General features: G+C 46.7%; 1 protein-coding gene across 4 annotated transcripts in view; it reads right to left on the reverse strand.

Moving 5' to 3' along the window:
* LOC310900402 (cystathionine beta-synthase-like) overlaps positions 1-18,296 on the reverse strand; it is a 29,638-nt gene extending 11,342 nt beyond the window's left edge. For 2 of the 4 annotated variants that reach the window (XM_083838356.1, XM_083838353.1), the window contains exons 1-13: positions 17,323-17,457; positions 11,421-11,545; positions 10,570-10,781; positions 9,884-9,990; positions 8,829-8,963; positions 6,144-6,223; positions 5,274-5,408; positions 4,642-4,711; positions 2,962-3,053; positions 1,974-2,099; positions 1,258-1,342; positions 947-1,052; positions 23-97 (exon numbers count right to left, since the gene is read on the reverse strand). In XM_083838356.1, coding sequence (XP_083694482.1) covers positions 23-97; positions 947-1,052; positions 1,258-1,342; positions 1,974-2,099; positions 2,962-3,053; positions 4,642-4,711; positions 5,274-5,408; positions 6,144-6,223; positions 8,829-8,963; positions 9,884-9,990; positions 10,570-10,781; positions 11,421-11,462 — 1,265 coding nt within the window. In that variant the 5' untranslated portion in view covers positions 11,463-11,545; positions 17,323-17,457. Of the gene's footprint in view, positions 1-22; positions 98-946; positions 1,053-1,257; positions 1,343-1,973; positions 2,100-2,961; positions 3,054-4,641; positions 4,712-5,273; positions 5,409-6,143; positions 6,224-8,828; positions 8,964-9,883; positions 9,991-10,569; positions 10,782-11,420; positions 11,546-16,661; positions 17,034-17,322; positions 17,458-17,653 lie in introns of those variants that run through there. The other 2 variants (XM_083838355.1, XM_083838354.1) reach the window with 2 other exon arrangements.
* Between the last annotated feature and the right edge of the window lie 2,057 nt (positions 18,297-20,353).

The raw sequence follows: 20,353 nt of genomic DNA on the forward strand, positions 1-20,353 counted from the left end.
CAGATGTATCTGACGTGCTTACCAAGGTTTTTTGACAAGGTCTTCTTCTTTCATGAACCCTTTCTGAATCATCCATTTGTCACTCAAGAACTTGGACCTGGACAGAATCAGGTAATAAAAACCTCGTTAGCAGGCTGAATATCTAACAGCAATACTAAAAGCACAGAGGTGACTGTTTACAGCTCCCTATCACTAACAGTTAAGGTGTAATTGAAAATACACTGCATTTGCCATCCAAGCTTACCAGCCAGGGACATAGAGAAGAAATACTCATGGGAAGAAAAAGGAATCCCATAGGAAATGAAGCTTCAACTACACCAGTCCCTTGTAATATGATAAAGAGACAGCCTGGAACGGAGAAATCTGTACTCAGTCGAGGTCTTTCTGCAGTTTATAGTCAGCTATCATAGTAGATGACTAGACAATACAACAGCATTGTGCTGGATGCAACAGCAGTCATGCAACACAGCAGAAGACAGCATGTTTCGGTACACGTTTCAATGTGGTGGGAGAGAAATTTCTTCTTGGCACAGCTCAAAACCCTCACACTGCCATCTGTAAACTCTCCCCAACACTGGCCACTGCCACAGCAGTGCTGTGTTCTGCTTTGGACACAGGCAGAGGGAGCTGAGAACATCCTTAAAGAGATTCTTCAAGGAATGGGATAACACAGCAATCCCTAACAAATAAGCTTGAAAGCAAATCTCCATAGAGAGCTTAACCAAACAGTTACGGTTATATACTCGGTCAGACACCAGGAGGAGCTCTGCTTCAGAGGACCCCGTGTCAGACCCTTTCTAGGTACCTCAGAAGTTGTGCCCCAAACGCATCGCTCGCTTTGCTAACTTGGTGCTACGAGAGGGATGCATTCAATTTGCCACTGCTGTAAGAGAATCTGATGGGCTGCCCCATCTTTTTCCCATAGAGAAAATAAGCAGGTTCTTACATGTAGTTCCTGATAGAGTCAGGGAGGATAACAACACAGCGCTGACCTTCCTTCAGCTCTTTGGCTGCCTTCACAGCTGCAGACATTGCACTGCCTGAGCTGCCACCTGCCAAAACACAGATCAGAGGCAAAACTGTCAAACCACAAGTGAAACAAGAAAGAAAGAATGAGAGAGAGGAGGAGAGGCAGTAGAGGAGCCTGGACCGAGGGAAACAGCTTCTGAAGTGTAAGGAGGTCTCCCTGTTCTGCACAAAGCTGTAGCCTCTCATGTATTATTCAGTGAACCCCAAAGGATTCGTATCTGCTCTTACCACACAGCAGTCCTTCCTCTCGGATTAGCATGCGTGCTAACGCAAACGACTCCTCATCGCTGGTCTTGTACCACTGGTCCACTGTCTGGGAGGGGGCAGGAAGACAGAAACAAGGGTCTCTTTAAATGAGGAGGGCTAGGGGAGCTACAGAACTACACTGTACATTCAACCCCATACTCTTTGAGGTAACAACTGTAAGAGCCACATGCTTGGGTTTCCATCCTGCAAATGTCCTTTTTCTTTTTTTTGGCCAAAGTAAGATGACCACATTAGCACAACAGTCACCTTATTGAAATCTTGCTTTGAGAACAGGCTGTTGTGAGACGGCCAGAGAGTATCGACCCGTTTCCTCCCCTCTTGGAGGGCTTCCCAGGGACACAGTCTCTGCTCAGCACTAGACAGTCATGCTACTTTTGAAGGGGAAGGGTTAGATTTCATTTTAATGTTATTTATTGGCCTTTAAAAATAATTATTACATTCTAGGAAAACGTTACCTGTTTCACACCATTTCTCCTAGCACTGCAAAACAAATGTGATCAGTAAAAAAGCCCTCCGAGGACTGATTTTCCTGCTAGGAAAGAACAGGAATAATTCTGCCCGCTAGCTCTCCCCTGTAAGCTCAAAGAAAGACTTTCCCAAGTTTCTCCTTCACCTTCCACCTCACTTCTGCATCCCAACAGACTGCAAAGAGAAGTAAACCAAGAAGCCCAACTTACAGATCTATCCAGCACCGTGGGGACGAAATCATATCCGATTCCCTCCACTTCATACGTCGTCTTGTCAGTCTTGTTCAATTCTTCCGGCTGAGCAAGGATGGAGCCTTCAGGATCAGCACCTATGATCTGGAGAGGCAGTTTCCACTTTGGCTACCGTGACACACCGCTTTTTGAGAGCGCAGCTATTTACTCGTGAGCACTGGCCGCGTTACGGCTGTCGGCGTCACTCTGGCTGCACACGCTGGGCTGCAGACACAGCCAGCTAACAGCAGACTTGGTCTGCTGCTCACCTCCTCCTGGCAGCATTCCCCTCCCTGCAGACAGAAGGCTTTGCTGCTTCTGGCCCCCTGGCAAGCCTGGCTCCTCAGGCTGCGGACACTAAGTGAGATTTTTAACCAGGAGACAGGGTTTCTAAGCCAAACCTGGCCTCACTCACATGTCAGGCATCATTAGAGTCAATACATTTTGTGCCAACTGTAGGCACATAAGCTTTACTTTGTTTTCCCTCCCCCTCCCTGAATATATAGGAAAATATTCGTGATTGAAACAGGATTCCAACTTCCGCGAGGAAATCTAAAACTACACCCTGGTACACACACAGGTTGGTGTGCTCAGAGAAAGTTTCACTTGGTAAAATACTCAGCCCCTCCAGAAAGCTAACCAGGGCATGGTCAGAGAGGGAACATGTGGCTGCTGTACACACCAGCAGAGAAGTAAGTTTCTGGAACTCCCCATGAAAGAATCTGAGGGCCAGTTGTCACCTGCTAAGCCAAACCTGAACACTAGTCACCAGCAAGACCAGCGCGTGATGATTTCAGATGGAATCTGAAAGCCTTTCTTTGCCGCTCAGAACCACCTTCACACTGAAAAGCTCCAAGAGCTTCTCTGGGAGACCCAGGGCAGGCTTGCAAGGAATAATGCAAACCAAGAAGCAGAGCTGTCTGAGGCTCTCACAACTGCAGAGACATGCTTTAGACTTGCCACTTACTTTGCAACCTGGACACTTCTCCTTCAGCTTTCTGGAAATGCCAGTGATGGTACCTCCTGTGCCAGCTGTAGCCACCAGCATGTCTATTTTTCCTGTTTCAGGGTGAGAGAGGGAAGACAGTTGTGACACCTCCCTGAGGATGATGGATTAAAAATCGACTTGCAGTTAAGTGTGGACTCGCTTTAACAAAAACACAGGAATTGGCAGCAAAGGGGCAAGATAAGACTCTTTGCTTCCCAAGAGCTGTATGAGACCTACAATGAGACTATCCTGCTCAGTACCCATTTACTTCAAAAAATCATTTTAAAATGTCCTTCAGTGGTTTGGCAAGGTGTCCATTTGCAGGGCTTTGGGCAGAGCTGAGAGTCCACAGACTCAACGCCCATAGTTTTCCTGTTACTGTATTTGCTGATACAGAATAATTCACCCTTTAACACAGAAAAAGCAGCCCATTATTATTACTGAACGAGTGCCAAGAGCATGGGATAGGTGCCCATTGAGAGAACCCTTAACACAGCTCTCTCATTTTCATGGGAAGAAAAACGCTGTTTTGGTCACGAGCACCCAGCAGAGCTAACGTAGGTATGACAATTCATTCTTCTGTCAGCCCCTACGGTTTCCCTGGCGCATCCACTTCACAGCTTGGTGAGTAAAACGCATTTTAAAAGGGCAATTCGTATACAAAAAATTAGTGCTTTCAAGTCAACAGAACAACACTGCACCAGGAAGGTTCAATTCAGAGCAAGACTTCTGCAAGACCAGTAATAATGACAACTGAACAGTATCCAAGCTATGAGGGAAAATAAACTGAAAAAGGACAGTAATGAAGCCTACAGCTAGAACTCGTCCACACTCTCAGCTTGTGGGATTGCACTTTGTTCAAGTATACTCATTTTAACTCAAGCTTTCTCAAAGTTTGCCACAGAAATGCACATTAAGTCCTCTGAACAGTCAGTGTTATTCTGGGCAGAAGAAGGGGAGCCCTTTGAATGGTCCTCACCCCAATTAGAAGAAATTTAATAGCTGATTTTCTTATTGCAATGGCCAGGGTCTTATCAGAAAAAGTTTAATTGTACTTTTTCACAGGGCAGGCCAGCCTTTCCTATATGTTTTTTTTCCTACCACCTGTGGCAAATACCTACATGGTAGGCTGCAGCATCACAGCTCCTAGATTCCTCACCTGGGTGAGTTAGCCCAGCTGAAGCTCTCTGCTGCCACAGCTCAGTCATTTCTGGTACTCCAACTGCCTAGAGCTAACGTGGAAATGACCCCAGCAGAGTAAACTGGTCTTACTGGTGACAACAGTAACACAAAGCAGTTTGTACTCCCGAGGTCTCCTATTTTAAGGAAACTTTGAGTATAACGGAGTATATGTGTGGATGTGAAAAATGTGAAAATACCTATTTCCATATCTGTGATCAGAAAAAAGTGACCCATTCTTTCATGCCACTCTAGGTAAGGCTTTTGTAAACAATTTAAACATCACTTAATGGAAAAATAGTTTAACTAAGACTACAAAAATAAGGCAGTTCTCTAATGACACACAGCATACGTATAGGTTCTGCTGTATCAAAATCCATGCAATTCTCAACCACCTCAGGTCCCAGTCTCCAAGCACATAACCACAGGAAATACAAAGGACTGGTTAAAGAAGAAGCCAGCAGTAGAGCACAGACGTACCTTCGCATTGCTGCAGGATCTCCTCAGCTGTGGTGTCGTAGTGTGTCAGGGGGTTGCTGGCATTGCGGTACTGCATTGAAAGACAGGACAGCCAGTAAGCAGACCAGAAAGACAACAACACTCACGTTGTGAGGCATCACAAGAATATGACAAACACTTCTCAAGCCCCACAACTGCTACAAATACGCTTTCCAAACTGTTTCCTTATCTGTTACCTGGTTCTAGGCAGAACACCTGAGGGGAGGTACAACCTCCCTGGATGACCTAATTTAAGGGTATTTCTAAGGTGCCAGACATCTCCAACACCGAGATCAGTCCTGGCTGCGGGACAGTTTCTTTTAAGAACATGACCCTTGTACCCGTTCTTCCGCACAGGACTGCCAATTCGGTGGAGAAAGCCACCCGTACTTTTTGCCGTTTCTGCAGACATAGGCTCATTGCTGCCCTCTTATGATTACAAAAGCTTCCTACCCTAACAGCACGGTGACTGCTCAACAGCTCCATCCCTGGGGGGCACATTTTTCATCCAGGGACACCCCTACGCTGTTGAACATTCGGCCATGGACATTAAGCAACAAAGCTGCAATACCTTCTGCTGTGCTACACCTGCACCTGTGACACCTTGCTCTTACCTGATCTAGGATATGTGCATTGGGGATTTCATTTTTCAGTCTCCATGCTACTCCCACGTGAGATTCAGGAGAATCAAATCTGGCAGTAGTCGGGGTTCTCACAATCTCAGCACCCAGAGCCCTCAGAACATCCACCTGCAAGAAACAGAGACTGTCAGAAAACCCAAAAGCACCCTCTCAGCACAGAGACCTCATTACAATGTAGGGGAAGGAAACCTCTTCCCTTTCGCCTGGCCTGAAACAGCCTACCCGCAGCTCTCCTACATCCCAGCCTCACGGCATCACTGAGCCACGTTATTTGGTCTAAACTCAGCTTTACTTTGGAGCTAGATGTCAAATGCCTGTTTCCATTCTGGACCTTTGGGGCTACCACTCCATGCTGAGAGCCCTCATTCAGGCAGAACTCAGTACCCTCTTGTGCTGGCTCTGCTCTCTAACAGTGCTGTAATATATATATATATATATATAAAAATAAAATACATATATGGACTAAAGTCTAAGAGCAAACTATGTATATTTAGATGCAGGCAGCAAAGGAGATCCCTACGTACCACTCGACTGCTATGAGGGCAAGAAATTTTGTGCCACTCAGCCAGGGCAAGGCCTGTTTTCAGAGGGTGCTGTGTGGAGCACGGCGATGGCCTTGTGCTACCTCTCCCTCCAGGGCAGCGAAGAGCTAGTAACAGGCACAGGCCTTCAGGGGACATTGCTCACAGCTGCCTTCACTTGCGCCATTGAGATCAGTGGTTTTGCTGACACACATTTCTAGCACCTTTGTTGCTAAAGCCGCAGCACTCATTTGCAGCAGGAACTCTGCAAGTGCAAGCATGCTTAGTTTTTTAAACTCTTGAAAATAAAAGCAGATCTGACCTTCTCCATACTCATTTTCTCTGGCATCACAATGATACAGCGGTAACCCTTCACTGCTGCAGCCAAGGCCAGCCCAATTCCTGGAAGCAAGCAAAGACACGCAGAGCATACAGTGAGGTGCAACAAAACCCAAACCTACCACGCTAGCTTTGGCATGCCCTTGCTTTAATTAGATTTTCACCAGTGGCTTGAGTACAGTGTCTCTAGAAGGGGCGGCAAAGGGAACATTTCTGGCTTCTGGGGAGAAAGATTGATTTACAGACACTGCTGGTTCTTTGAAGATCAGAGCCAACAGAAAGTTTAGACAAGGATGGGAAAAAAATAGATATCTATCTCGACATGTGCAGACCACTGGCTTTACCATATGCACATCATTTTCCTTCTGTCTCCTCCCCATCTCATCACCCATTTTTACAAAAGCAGTTTGGGAAAGGAACGAATTTTAAGCTGAAGAGGACTAGAGCAATCACTTTTACATCCCCTACTGTTCTTCTGCATTACTCAGTCTGCATTAAATGCCTAAACTAAGCAATGTGCCTAAACTAAGTCCTTTTTTAAGGAGAAGATTTAGGTGCTTTGTGTGATTGTGGCTCTAATGGATCACGTCAATTTGTTACAAGTGAACTACCTAAACTGTTAGACACCTCACTTCCAGTTTAAAAACCTGCACTTCCAGTCTGATTTCTGCTTTTTCAGCATGTCTTCAACTGCCCACCTGTGGGGCTAAGCTCAGAAATATCTTCCCAATTGAGAGGCTTACAGCTGTCATCCAGTCACCTCCCTGCTGGATAAAGAAACAGATCATGTCAGCCAATACGCGTCTGAGGGAGGGCTGCACGACACCTCTTGTGCTGTTTTGGGTACCAAGCACAGTATCAACATGTGCCCGTGACAATGCCTCACAGACAATTTACCTTACACAGAAGCTTGCTTGTTCAAAGTTGCCTCTGTTTGTTCTTGGTTCAGGATTGTATAGGAGTGAAAAAATCTTTAACTGTTCCTCTGAGAAGCATAACTCACACCTCAGGTAACTCAAGTTCTTTAAATTCTATTTTATTTTTTAAAGCAAATCTGGAAAGAAGCTGGAAGAAGCAAATCTTCTTCCAGTGCATTACAGATAAATACAGATACCAGAACCAAATAAAACAAAACAGCACTGGCTTTACTAGTGCCAAAGAGTAAAGAGAAGCCACGCAGCATCCTTCCCTATGGTCTGTGATGAAGAAAGCATTCTGAGACCTAAACTAACACCTTGTGCTTTCTGGTACTGACCTGGAAGCACAACATCAAAACAGGACTCTGGCTGAGGGAAAAGTGGGATGCAGAGAAGACAAAAGTCTAATGTATTAGTATCTCTGAGCAGTGGCCTAGGGCCAAAGCCAGTTTACTCACTCTACTGTCTGCCCTGGCCTTTGCCTTTGAATGAACCAAGACAACTTTCTAAAGTAATCGACTTGTACCTCCTTTGCCTCTGCTTTCATTTTTTTTTTCAGGTTCCAAGCAAAGGAGAGCTATTTATCAGGCACTGCCTCAAATGTCGTAGTATGAACTCAGATACTGGAAAACACAATATATGGGTATTTTCTGAAACATGCCATTGCTCAGGCAACAGCTATGGCCACAATCAAAAGGGGCTCTACTTCTAAGGCAACCCCCGCAAAGTACCTCCTAAGCAAATGGCAACAGGTATGACTACTCGGTTTTCTGTTAGAGAATATATATATTTCTATTCATAGATCAGCTCAGTCATCTCAGTACCTCCATTAACAAGAACTGGACTGAAGCAAAAGATCAAAAGAAAGGTCTGACTGGCCTAGTAAACCAGTGTGTTTCAAAAGGCAACAGGTGATGCCCAGAAAATAGTTTAAGAAGAAGACAGGACATCCAGGGACACCTCTCCAGAACACATCACATGGGTGAGTAGTTTGTAGCACATCTGAGGGACCTCAGAAGACGCAGGGTATTTATATTTAACTAGCTTAGTGGGGAGTATTCCTGATGTCTACTCTCCTCCATTAGAGCAGCTTAATATAAGGGCAACAGCTTTGATGCAGGAACACAGTTAACTCCAGCCTGCTCAGATCATCAGATGCTCTTCCCTGACCCCTGACTAGTGGGACTGTTCCTTCCCACAACCCTCCAGAGAGAAGATGCTGCCACAAGGGAAACCTGTTGAAGATCTAGATGCAAGGACTGTGTCAGCAAACAGTGCTGCAGGGATGCAGCCTGTCTCCCATCTCAAATGCACCGCTGTGGGAAAAGACAATTCTCAGGCCAGGCCAACCTCACCTGGCAGAGTGCAGGACCAAGGACCACGGGACTTGCCAACGAGAAGATCAGATTCACACCAGTCTCTTGTTGCTTAATTTTCAACAATTTCAGTTGAACTCAGTAGGACCTAGAGACCCTAGTGAATCTGGTCTAACACTTCCTTCTTCTGAAAGCAAAAAGCCCCTGCTAATTTAGAAGACATCCTTCCTACCCGTTCTGATCAGCACAGCACATTGCATAATTGCTGCTTATGTGAGACAGAAGAGGCGCTGCTCCCAGCACCATGCAGGTGGGAAGGGATCCCCTTCCTCCCTTGCACAGGCAGCCTCCACGCTCCAGTCTCAGGTTTGCCTTCTCCAGGAACACCACCAGAATGTTTTTCCCACGCTTTGCTCGGATCTTCCCACCTCCTACCTGTGTTTCCAGAGGTTGGCTCTATGATTGTGTCTCCAGGCTTCAAGATCCCAGCTTTCTCAGCATCCTCCACCATCCTCAGGCTGATGCGGTCCTTCACGCTGCCCCCGGCATTGAAGTACTCGCATTTTACCACTGGAAACAAAGAAACCAAGCAGAGTTCTTAAACAGCAGTCACTTGCCAACGGGCTGCTGATCCTATCACGCCTTCCAGAGCAACTCTTAACACGTCTGGCCCAATTCACCTCCCTCCTTACAGCAGCAGAGATGAGGATTCACTGCGCTGCATTTCCACTGTTACGGGTCACAGCACAGCAAGTTTGGTACCTTATGTAGGCCACAAAAGCCAGGAAACCCCCCCGAAGTCAGTCTTTTCATAAAACGCTGACTTCTTTCATCTTGCTTCATTGTTAGTCCAGTCAAGAGGATAAAAAGCCCTAGGGCTCCTCCAATGCAAAAGCAGAAGGAAAGAGCTCTACCCATGCTTTACCAACACGCCCTCCCTCTTCCTTGCTATGTTCTCCAGCCAAAGAGAATCTGATCAAACTACAAGTTTCTCCCCTTCAGCCTGCACTTTCACCAGCGCAGTACTCCCAGACGAATCCCTTTAATCGTGTTAAACATCACCTTTCAGGACTCTGATCAGAGCCTCCAGATATCTCCAGTATGGCTGGGTTTAAAGAAAGGTTTCACTGACGCACTTCCAGCCCATTTATCACTTTCTTTGACCTTTAATGGCAACTTGTGGAATCTGCACTTTGCACTAGTGAAAATTATGAATACAAGAAGCAGTTAAAAGCTTTGTATAATTTGTAAATCCTTTTCAACAAAGTAGAAAAATTGCAGGGAGAGTCCTCGTATGAAATACAAATTGGAAGATGTGTCAGATGACCAAAAATTAAAAACCTGGAAATCTGCCAAATTAAAAAAAAAGGAACGTTGATTCTGTTTTCTAAGGGGTTCCTGCACTCCTCTTATGCTCAGGTTCCACAACACTACTAACCAGAACTCCCCAGCATTTCTCATTTCTGTCTCCTGCCTGCAGTAGTACTCACAGAGTTCACACTTCAGGCCGAAGTGTTTCCCGATCTTGTTGATTCGCACCAAAGGTGTATTGCCAACTTTATTCAGGATGTTCGGCAGGATGTTTGGAGGCTCTGGCCTGGCACATAGACAAAGTCAGAAGAGACCATGGGCAGGTCACGCAGTAACAACACACAGCAATTCTGATGCTTTATTTTACCCAGCTTTCTCCCTTTTCTAGCAGACTTGGAGATTCTCTTAAATCAAAATATCTATTTGATAGAAATTTGTAAAACAAGTCCCTGATCCGGAACTCAGGGATTAATCAGACATCCAGCTGAGTGCTGAAGCAAGAACGATGTGCTCTGCGCTTCTTCCTGGCACCAAGCAGCACAGCAGACTGTGAGCAGTGCTAAGCTATAAGCAGCCAGCATTAACAGCGCAATCATTCATCTAGTCAGGGAACAGTTTGCTGGATTATTTAAAATAGTTCCAGTCCATGCAGTTTCATGCAACTTCTTTTGCGCAAGACCCCTTGTACACTTAATCTGGGTTCTTAGTTTTGTTTATGCATTGAAATTTAAGAAGCACCAGCACATCTACATGCAGAGCAGCATCAGTTTAAACCAGTCACCTTTTGTTTAACCCACACGGCTCTGAAAGGAACCAGGACAAGTCCTGTGCTGAAAACCAGCAAACAAAGAAGAGCAATACTTACAGAGTGACATGACGATGGGGGGAGGCAGAGATGGGTTTCCCAAGCTTCCACGTGCATTTGCTAGGTGTATCAGGACGGATCCACTTCCTCTCCTTATCGTTAGCCTTACAGTCCTCTTGGTCTGTCCCTCCAGAGAGGAAGTATTTGCCAGCAGCATGAGGGCATGAGTTTGTCTCTGGCTTCAGCTGGGTAGGAAGTGAAGGCATTTCATCCTTGGAGAGAAAAAGATAAGAGTCTGCTGTAACTCATATGCCCTGCTGTAATGAGGCCAGAGTATCTATGAGTATCTACGTCCCGGTCTTGTTATTCCCTTCAGGGAAAAAGGTCACGCAATAAATGTGTATTTTAATGCTCAGCTGATGTCTCCATTTTATTGTGAAGACGGAAAGCGTTTTAGCATAATTTTGATTTGCCAAATACTTCTCAAATTGTGAATCTTGCACTGCTATGCCGAGTGCAAAGCTCAAGACAGCACCCTTAGTGACAAGATAACTTAAACTCACTAAAACACGCTTACTGCAACAAACCTCCACGAATATCAAGACCACATGTTGTGGGAGACAGCCCTCTCACACAAAAAGATAGCCCTTGGAGATAAAGCTTCTCCCTTCCAAGCAGATAAACAGAGTAAGACTACTCAGTGGCTAATTAGAAAGTGGTGCCAAAAGACTCTGCAGCTTCTTACGATCTTGAAAACTCTTTCAAGCAGCTCACTAGTTTCAATAGCACCTGCCTTAGGAGAATTCCAACCCCCACCCAAGAGATCTAGAAATCCCTCTGAAAGCAGATAGAGCTTTCCCAAATTCTGATGACAACAAGGCAAATAGTATTCCCCAAAGACCAATGTATACCTTAGACATCGGAATAGGTCTCTCTGACATCAGCTTCTCCATTTTCTTAGGCAAAGGCACAGTAGACTGGACTTTCTTCAGCAGAAAGAGTACAGTGGGTCACAGGACTGGAATCTTCTTCAAAGCTGCAGATCATGCAAGTTAAACAAACAAAACACCATCAGGAAACAGTTTACCCTAGGGAGAAGACAGTCATCCCACTTTTATGGGGAAAAAAGCCACAAAAAGAAGCAAAGATGATTTGTATAGGCAGGATTTAAAAAGTCATGCAGCGGAGGTGTCACACAAAAAAATCAGCTTAGTGTCATCTGACACTGTTGGACTGTCTGTGTTTCCATAAACTTGACAGCCACAAAAAGTAAAAGAAAATACTTCAGCCCACAGCATATATGCTTCTAGAGACATCAAGGGTAAAAGGGCTGTATGAGGCCATCAACAAAAGACCCTTTATCCATTTTAGGCAAAGGCTCTGAACAGGAACATTTGCAGAGTTCTCTCCACCCTTGAGGAGACCAAACTTACAAGTTCCTCCCAACACCAAATCAGTGCTTTACATGTAGCTGCAACGATGCTGGATGTAGCGCACACAAACACTCCAACCACAAGGATGCCCAGCAGGCTTTTTATGTTTCAGAAGTTAGCGAATAACAAATGGAAGCAGTAAGTTCATTTCTCCTATTCCAGCCAGCTTCGTTTCTACTAAAGGCAAAACTCTGGCTGGAGTCTTAGAAAATGCATTTTCTCTCAAATATTTGTTTTTCTCATCACTATTTTGCAGCAGGATTCACAGTTCTTTTCATTACTGAATTGTGCTAGGCCTGGAAATGTTCTCATCCCCACAGTTACACCAAATGGATGCAAAACAGATACAACTCAGATCAGGTAGCACTGACGGTCTGCTGGCAGACTGGAAAACAACTGAATCACAGGATCAGTGAACTTTAGCATTTGATTCTGCAAGTTAACATGCACCACTAACCACTACTGTTTTATATGCACCTATTCCTTTCTCATGTGTTGATTTGACGAAAATGCTTATGGCATTTAAACTGCCCCTCTTTAGGAAAGAAGACTCTGAAAGTGCCAACCTTCAAGACTTGAAATAATTCATCTTCTGGATGTAAAAGCTTCCACGTCACCAAAATGATACTTTTTGCTTTATTTGGGTTAATACGTGCCCAAGAGCCAACATAGGCTGCATCCTGTACTAGGCTACTGATGAGGTCTAGACCGCAAGGCACCAGTCCAAGAGAGCTGCTATAGCATAAACATATGCAACTTAACACCACGCATCTTTGCTAGCAGAAAGAAAAGTTTACTTCTAGCTCCAAAGCAAGACCCAGCCTTCATTTCTATTTCTAGAAGGTGCCTTGTTCATAGTTCAGAGTATCACCTTTTTTTTTTCCTAAAGCAAAAGTATTGGGGAAGTTTCAAGGTTTCCTGCAAGCCACTTCTACAAGCTCCTTCAGACAGCTGATGCAATACTGGACATTGGCTGCCTTGGCTCAAGACTGATGACAGACAATATTTACCAAGCTCATCTAATAAGAATACCTTGCTGCCAAAGGATCAAACCATTTCAATACACAAGAAGAAAGCAGTAAGGGATTATAGACAAGAAGCAGGATTTTTTTTTCTGCTTCTAGGTTCTCATAAAATAGGGGGTGAAAAAACAGACTTTAAATCACCAAGCCTCAGTTTCCTGCAAGAGGGTCCAAAATTGCAGAGAAAGGGAGAGAAAATTTGTGGCAGTAAAACTTTCAAAGGTCTGAAGTAAGTAAGTACTTGTTGTTTGTACTGCCTGCAGGAAAGAATTGAACCTGGCTGCCTTCGTAAGTTGCCTTTTGGATGCCTCCCTCAAAACTGGGCAAGACAATGCCATTTCATTTCCTCTATTATAAGGCAATAAAATGAAATAAAATCCACCACCAGCAACATCCATCACCTCTTGAGCCAGAAACAGCAGAAGCTAAGGAAAAACTGTATTTATTGCCTTCAACTAAGAAGCAAGATTCTCACACATCTTTAGAGGAACGGCAATACTTTGATGTTTCATCAAAGCTTCAATCATGGGGCTAGAACTTGGAACAAAAATGAGGCTAGAGAGGAAAAAAAAATAACCATAAGCACTGCCAGCAAAATTCCTGTCACCAAATACCAATCTTAAGCGCATCATTCATTGGAATGAACACAAGCTCCTGTTTAAAAAATCCATTCAAAATGCTTTATTAGGCATGACTTTAAATAACCCCACACCCACTCACCCCAAAGTATATAGGTATGCACATATGCACTTAGGAAGCCAAACTCTAACCACGTGCTAGCAGAGAATCAGTCCCAGCTATGGTCAACCTGGTACCTTAGATTCTGAAGAAGGACAAAATCCCAGAACAAACCTGGGAATTTTAAAGGGAATTCTTACCACAGAGCTCAGTGAAGACTTAGGAGCAGCAGCAATGGCTTGTTGCAATATATGTGAAACAGGTCAGGAGCCCAGTGTGGCTGGTTGTGTCCAGAACCAGCAGGGAGACCTCAGATCTTCGAGCTCCTGCAGTATTACCGATGAGCCCTAACTTCTTCACATGCCGCCCCAAACACCCAGCTGGCACTTCTAGGCCTAGCTAATGCAACCCCAGCTAAACATGGCGCAGATGTGACCAGTCTAGGACACCCAAATTCACCCAAAGACGTAAGACCCTGTCTGCAGGCCCAAACCAGGACACATGGAGCTTGTGTGTCTTTCTAGTTGCGGACATCTCTGAGGGATGAAGGAAAGGGGATGAGCAGAAATCACCAAAACGAAAGACACTAGCAACTTCTTCACCAGCCTGACCCCTCTTCTCAGCCTTTCTTTTAGGAATCAGACAGGAGAACAGCAGCTGAGCACAGCTCGGAAGAGCCTGAGGGAGGCGAGCTGCAGGAAAGGTTCCTTGTCTTCAGGAGAGAAGTTTTGCCAGCCTGAGCCTCGGTTTGCTGGAAAAGCGAGCACTCCCATAACTAGCTGGGGGTGTGGGCAGGGCCTGACTAGAAAAGCCTGACTAACTTCCACCATTATACCTGCAGAGCACACGTGGCAGTAAAATCAGAGGGAATTTACACAGTCACTCAAACCTGAGCCTTGGAGGAGCCTGGGAGGCAGGCAGAGATAGGAGATCCAGAAAGCCTCATGGACACACCTCTGCATCAATCTCCACAGGGAATCCAAGATCTAAGCTATTTCTCAACTCCTAAGTAAGGAGTTTACAGAACAGGATTGAAGGCCAGCGAGTGAAATTAATCCCCAGACAACCTGGGCTGAACTTGCTCCACAGATATGTTAGGAGCTACAGTTCCTAAGGCTGTTCACAGTACATGATGTCAGCACTAATGCAGACATGTAGAGAGTATCATGTGTGCGAGAACATAATTAACTTGGGTCGTGTCTAAAGCAGAAATTAAGCTGTCTAAAAGGCAGGTTTACAAGGAGGATCACAGGGAGATGCCCTGAGGGCTGACTGCTCAGCAGGAGATGAGATACAGGATTCCATTACGCTGCGGCCTGAGAACGGCAGACTTTGAGGCTGAGCAGGTCCACGAACGAGTAAACCACTAAAAACCAGTTGTTCTGCTTGCCCTGTGGTATCGCAGGGTCTCAGAGAGCTTTGGGATCTTCACGGGCTACCAGATGTAGCAGTGCGCACACAGCTTCGGAAGCTGTTCGGAAACTCCACAGCTGTAAGTGGCTCAGGAGACAATCAGCCAGCCATTTTTGGTTTGTTTGGGGCTTTTTTAGCAATTTTTTGGTCATTTCTGTTTTGGTTTTCCCCCCTCCCAACTTTGATACTTCCTCAGTAGCAGACAGTCATCTATTCTGTGTCAGGAGACACCAAGGGACCTGCAGTAACTGAGCTATGAACTAAGAATACCGTGGCTCTCGCCTCTCTGCTTTCCTCTGCAGAGCAGAGAGCACACGTGCATCCTCTCAGCGAGGACTCTTCCTTTCAGGGCTGGACTGCCATACACACAGCCTCCCGACATGAAAGATGCAGGTTGTTCATGCCCCTGACTCTCTAACGTTGCAAAGACATTACAACTTCAACAGCAGAGCAGCACCCACAACTGCTGTGCTTAAAAACAGTGAAAACATGGAAGTGTTCAGTCTTCCCTCCCCACACAGAAGGAAAACTGTGTGTGCAGCCCTGAAGGTGGTGTGCTGTCTGACGTTTCCTCGTTTTTTCAGTTCTCCCCAACCCTGCCTGGACTCACCTGATAAGACATGCATCTTCATTCGGAAGACCCAAGGAGCAAAATAGCTCTAGAGGAAAGGCTGCAGAATGAATGCCTCATCTGCATTTCTACCTGCTGTGGTCACCGGCTTTCATTGTTTCTTCCCCTGCTTTCAGTTTCCTCTCCGCAGCCAGGGTGCACAGAGGGGCCACCACTACAGCCTGAGCAGTGCTCACCGAGTGCAGGCAGGGTACGTAACCTGCCTCTGCACAGGTAGTGCAGCAGAGCCTCAGAAATTAATCGGCTTGCCCAGCACAATACAAAGAGGGAACTGGAGCTCGGTCTCGAAAACCTGGTCAGGATTTATAATGGGGCAGTCACAGCTTCTCTTCTTAGGATTACGTGTCCTCCTTGAGGCATCGTATCTTTTGTCAGCACAGGACCTCTGATAAAGACTGGCAGAGAAACGCGGATCCCCGCTGCCTGGGCAGGAAGCCACCGCTTTGGCCAAGGCATGTTTTGTGGGAAGGACCAGGTGCCACCCACTCTGGCTCCACCGGCAGAGCTTTTGGCAGGCATCCCCCTATCTGCCTCGCTCCTACGCATCTCACGGGCAGACAGCAGGCACCTGCCAATACTCAGGGGCCAGCCCGTCCAAACCTCCCCGGCAGCCCGCTAACGCTGCCAGCGCCAGATTAATGATGTACCTGAGCTGTGCTCCGGGACACGTGCCCCTGCAACCCTTGCCACCAAATACAGATTTTACAAGTGCTGCTTTGGCTTCCAGAAAGCAGTCAGAGGAGTTGTGATGGGACAGCAAAGAGCTGCCAACCAGTCTCGGGAAGGACTACCTGCCCAAATGCTCCCCCTAACACAGCACCTGAGCCTTATTTGTTAACAGTGACCCCAAGAAACACCGGGTCCTGAGCAGGTACTGGCTGCAGAGGTTGCACCTTCCTCCTCTGGCACAAAACGCCCAGGTTTTGCCCATCTCCGTACCCCGAGTTTCTCCTGCTTTCTGCAGCACGAGCTTACCAGAACATGGAGCACACGTCTCGGCTTATCAGACGGGCTTGTTTGATGGGTAAACACGCGCTGGGGTGGCTTTGCCGGATCGGGGCCAACACGCTTCCCAACCTCCATCGTCAAAGGCTTTGGGATTAGGGGGACAGGCGGGAGACAGGCGAGGAACCCCTCACCTGCCGAGCGACGGCCGGTCCTGCAGCCAGCCTTACGGGACCTGCTCTCCAAGGGGCTCTCAGCCAAGCCCAGGCTTCCCCAAAAAAATGGGGAAGGGATGGGGGGGCTGCATTGGGAGACCCTCTGGGAGCCCAGGAGAGGTGTGGGGGGCGAGGAGGAATGGAGCCCTTGAGGAAGGCAGATCCCAGCCTCCTCCTCCTTCATTCCCCTCCTCCTCCTCCTCCCCCAGCCCAGCCGAGGCTGCCGGGAGCATCCCCTCCAGCCCCCTCTACGCGCAGGCTCCCCGACACCAAAAACCTACCCCCCCCCCTTTTTTTTTTTTTTTTTTACCCCGGGTCGCACCGAAACCGCACCAAAATAGATGAAAATATAATTAAAAAAATAAATAAATTTCAAAAAAAAATTTTTTAAAGGTTTAAAACAGCACAGCGCGGCACCGAGCAGCCCCCCCAACCCCCCCAGGCACCCAGGGATGATGCAAGGGGCGCCCCCTTACCGGGCGCGGCGGGGGCGCGGATGGCGGCGGCGGGAGCGCGGACGGCGGCGGCGGGGCCGCGGGGTTAAGAAGGGCCGCGGGCCCCCCGCCCTCGCCCCCGAGGCCACGCCCACCCGGCGAGGAGGGGGCGGCACGGCGCGCGGCCATTGGCCGAGGCGGGGGCGTCGGCGGGAGGCGGGCAGCCAATGGGCGGGCGGCGGGGGGCTGCCCGCCGCAAGATGTCGGCCGGCCCCGCGGCGGCGCGAAGACGGGGCGGGGGGCGGGGCGCGTGCGTGGGGTCGGTGTGAAAACGTCAATAAAGAGAAACGCAATTAAAGGGGGTTTGTCTTACCGCGTGGTTCGCCCCCGTGTGTCGCACGTGGTCCCCGTGACCGAAGGAAATAGCCCTGCGCCTCCGCGTGCAGATGCTGTGCAAACAGGCGTGCTGCGGGGTATGGGGTGCTGTATAAAAATAAAGGGTAAGGGGCAGGGTGGTTCGGGCAATGGTAAAAGAAAAAGGAGCGTGTGACTGGATGTGACCGGTCTGAAGCTGAATGGGCAGCCTTGGGGTTACGGAGAGGCCTCCCTGGTAAGGAAATGGACCGTGAGTAGAACATGGGGTGAAAAAAACACCCCCAAACAAACAAGACCCCAAACAAACAGACAAGACCCCAAACAAACAAAAAAAAAAAAAAGGAAAATCACTGATAAACTCCAAACAAATCAAGAGAAAGGTAAGTAAAATAAACAAACAGCAACACTGAGACAGCCGTTCCGCTACATACACTAAAAATGCAAACTCAGTTCGCAAAAAAAAAATTTAAAAAAATTGAAGAATACATTGAAGAATAAACACGTTGCTTTTTCCCCTACCTCCATCTGGACCAAAATAGATGTAAAACCTACGTTGAATTCTACATTGTTATCCTCATTTTCCTAAAGAAAGGCTTACTAGAAAATACAGTTGTTAAACAGGGCGATTATTTACTTTAAACCGCAGCTCACCTAGCTAGTTATGTCTGAAATATGCATGTAAAGTTTGGTTTGCACAGGTAACCATTAGCACCGCTGGGAAAACACCCATTGGAAAAGCACGTGGGAGCAGCCCCTGGCTTGCATTTGATGCTGCTAAATTACAGAATGGCACAACTGGAATGCAGAGCGTCGCAAAGCACAGAAGAAAAAAACATGAATCCTTGGGCCTGAAACACGGTTACAACTTCCAGAGAATGGGTGCAAATCTTTGAAAACTGAAGGCAGATCCACTGAGCCCAAGGAGGGATAAACCACACCTTTTTTCTTTATGCCTTTCAGGAAGGACTGAGGGAAGAGGCACTGAGTCAGCTCTTCTGTCTCAAGAACTGCCAGCCTTGCAGCAGCCACTGCAAGTTCAGGCAGACGGGCGTTGAGATACGGAAGCGGCAGCACAGATGGGTTTGCCAGATCCTTCAAACTGTGAAAGAGATACCTCAGAGAAGACTTGTAAGACCAAGTGACAGCACTAGGCATGTTGGAAACTATCTGAACGTAATGTGTGATGCTAACGAGCGTGCCATCTGTAATGGCACCACAGCTCTCTACTCAACAGTTGATCTCCTTCACTGTGCAGCAGCCAGGTGAAGGTAAGCTCGCAATACTTAAAGAAAATGGGAGTTTTGTCTTGCCATTGCTTAGTAGCATTAAAATCAGTCACAGTGGCTGGAAATGAATATGCAAAGCTTTTCTGACCCTACTGCATCCTAATTAGACCAGTACGACTGAGCCCAATCAGTGGGGCACTTAGATTAATCTTCAAACCAGCCTTGTGAATAACTCCCATAAACCAGCAATTTGCTACCAGCGTCATAAGTGGAGCCACTTAAACCATTTCCTGAGATTCAGGAGCATCTGCCAATACTTCTCACCTAAGGAAAAAGGAGTTGCTGAAAGGGTTGGTGTATAACAAAAATTGTTGTTTGATCTGCATAGCAGTGATGTGATGCTGACCAAAATATTAAACAGCTTGCTTAGAAATGGCAAAAAAAATAAACTCTTGTTTCTCATACCAGCAATGAATACACTTACTGAAGACTGAAAGGTAAAGGAGAAAGATGCCTGTTAGACATCTGCAATCAGTGACCGAAGGGTAAATGCTGTTGTGGTAGAATCCCCAAGGGAGGAAGATCAGGTAGAGGAAGTTCTTTTTGTGAGCGAATAATAAAGTGATCCAAAGAACCACTGTGCAGTGGCCGTACCCAAAACCTCTTTGGGAAGGAAGTGCACAAGGCAATCCCATGAGCTCAAGGAAATATTTTTATATAGAGGGAGGAAAAAGCAGCCAAAGAGGAGCCACCCCAGATTTTATTTTAACTGAGTGGGAGAGGCTGCAAACAATACGGAGGACAATCATAGTTCAGAACAATCTTTGACAGACTGGAGAAATGAGGTGGCAAAGTAAAATAGGACGTTGGCCAATAAGGACACATGCAAAATTTTACAGCTAGGCAGGAGCAATGAGCTGCTGGAGCAACCACTATCTGGACAGCAATTGTGCAGAATGGAATGTATGATTATAGTGTCATGCAAACTCAATGCAAGTCAACAATGCCCCACTGTTGTGCAAAAAGCAAACATCATACAGGGTTATGCAAACAGGAATATAGTTTGCAGGACACATGGCACCCGGCGCTGGTGTGCTTAGTTGAGGTACCATATTCAATCTGGTGCGCTGAATTTCGGAAAAGATATGGTCAATGTGAGACATGGTTTGTAGTGCACAACAAGAAGTTGTAGAGGGAAACATGACTCAAGAGGAAACACCGAAGAACAGAAAACTGAAGAGGGGCAGAACTGTCTCCAGTTAGCTAAAGGGCAATAAGGAAGGGGATAAACCATTTTTAAAGTTCCTTCAGAACAGGAGGAAAGTGGAAAAGGTCAAAGTTGCAGCACTGAGGATTTAGGCTGGCCATCAGAATGACAAAATTACTCGGGTTGGAAGGGACCTGAGGAGGTCTGCAGTCCAGCCTGCTGCCCAAAGCACGGTCGGTCCAGAGATCAACCCAGGTTGCTCAAG

Source organism: Anser anser, assembly GCF_964211835.1.
Source record: "Anser anser genome assembly, chromosome: 1".
Taxonomy (NCBI): Eukaryota; Metazoa; Chordata; class Aves; order Anseriformes; family Anatidae; genus Anser; species Anser anser.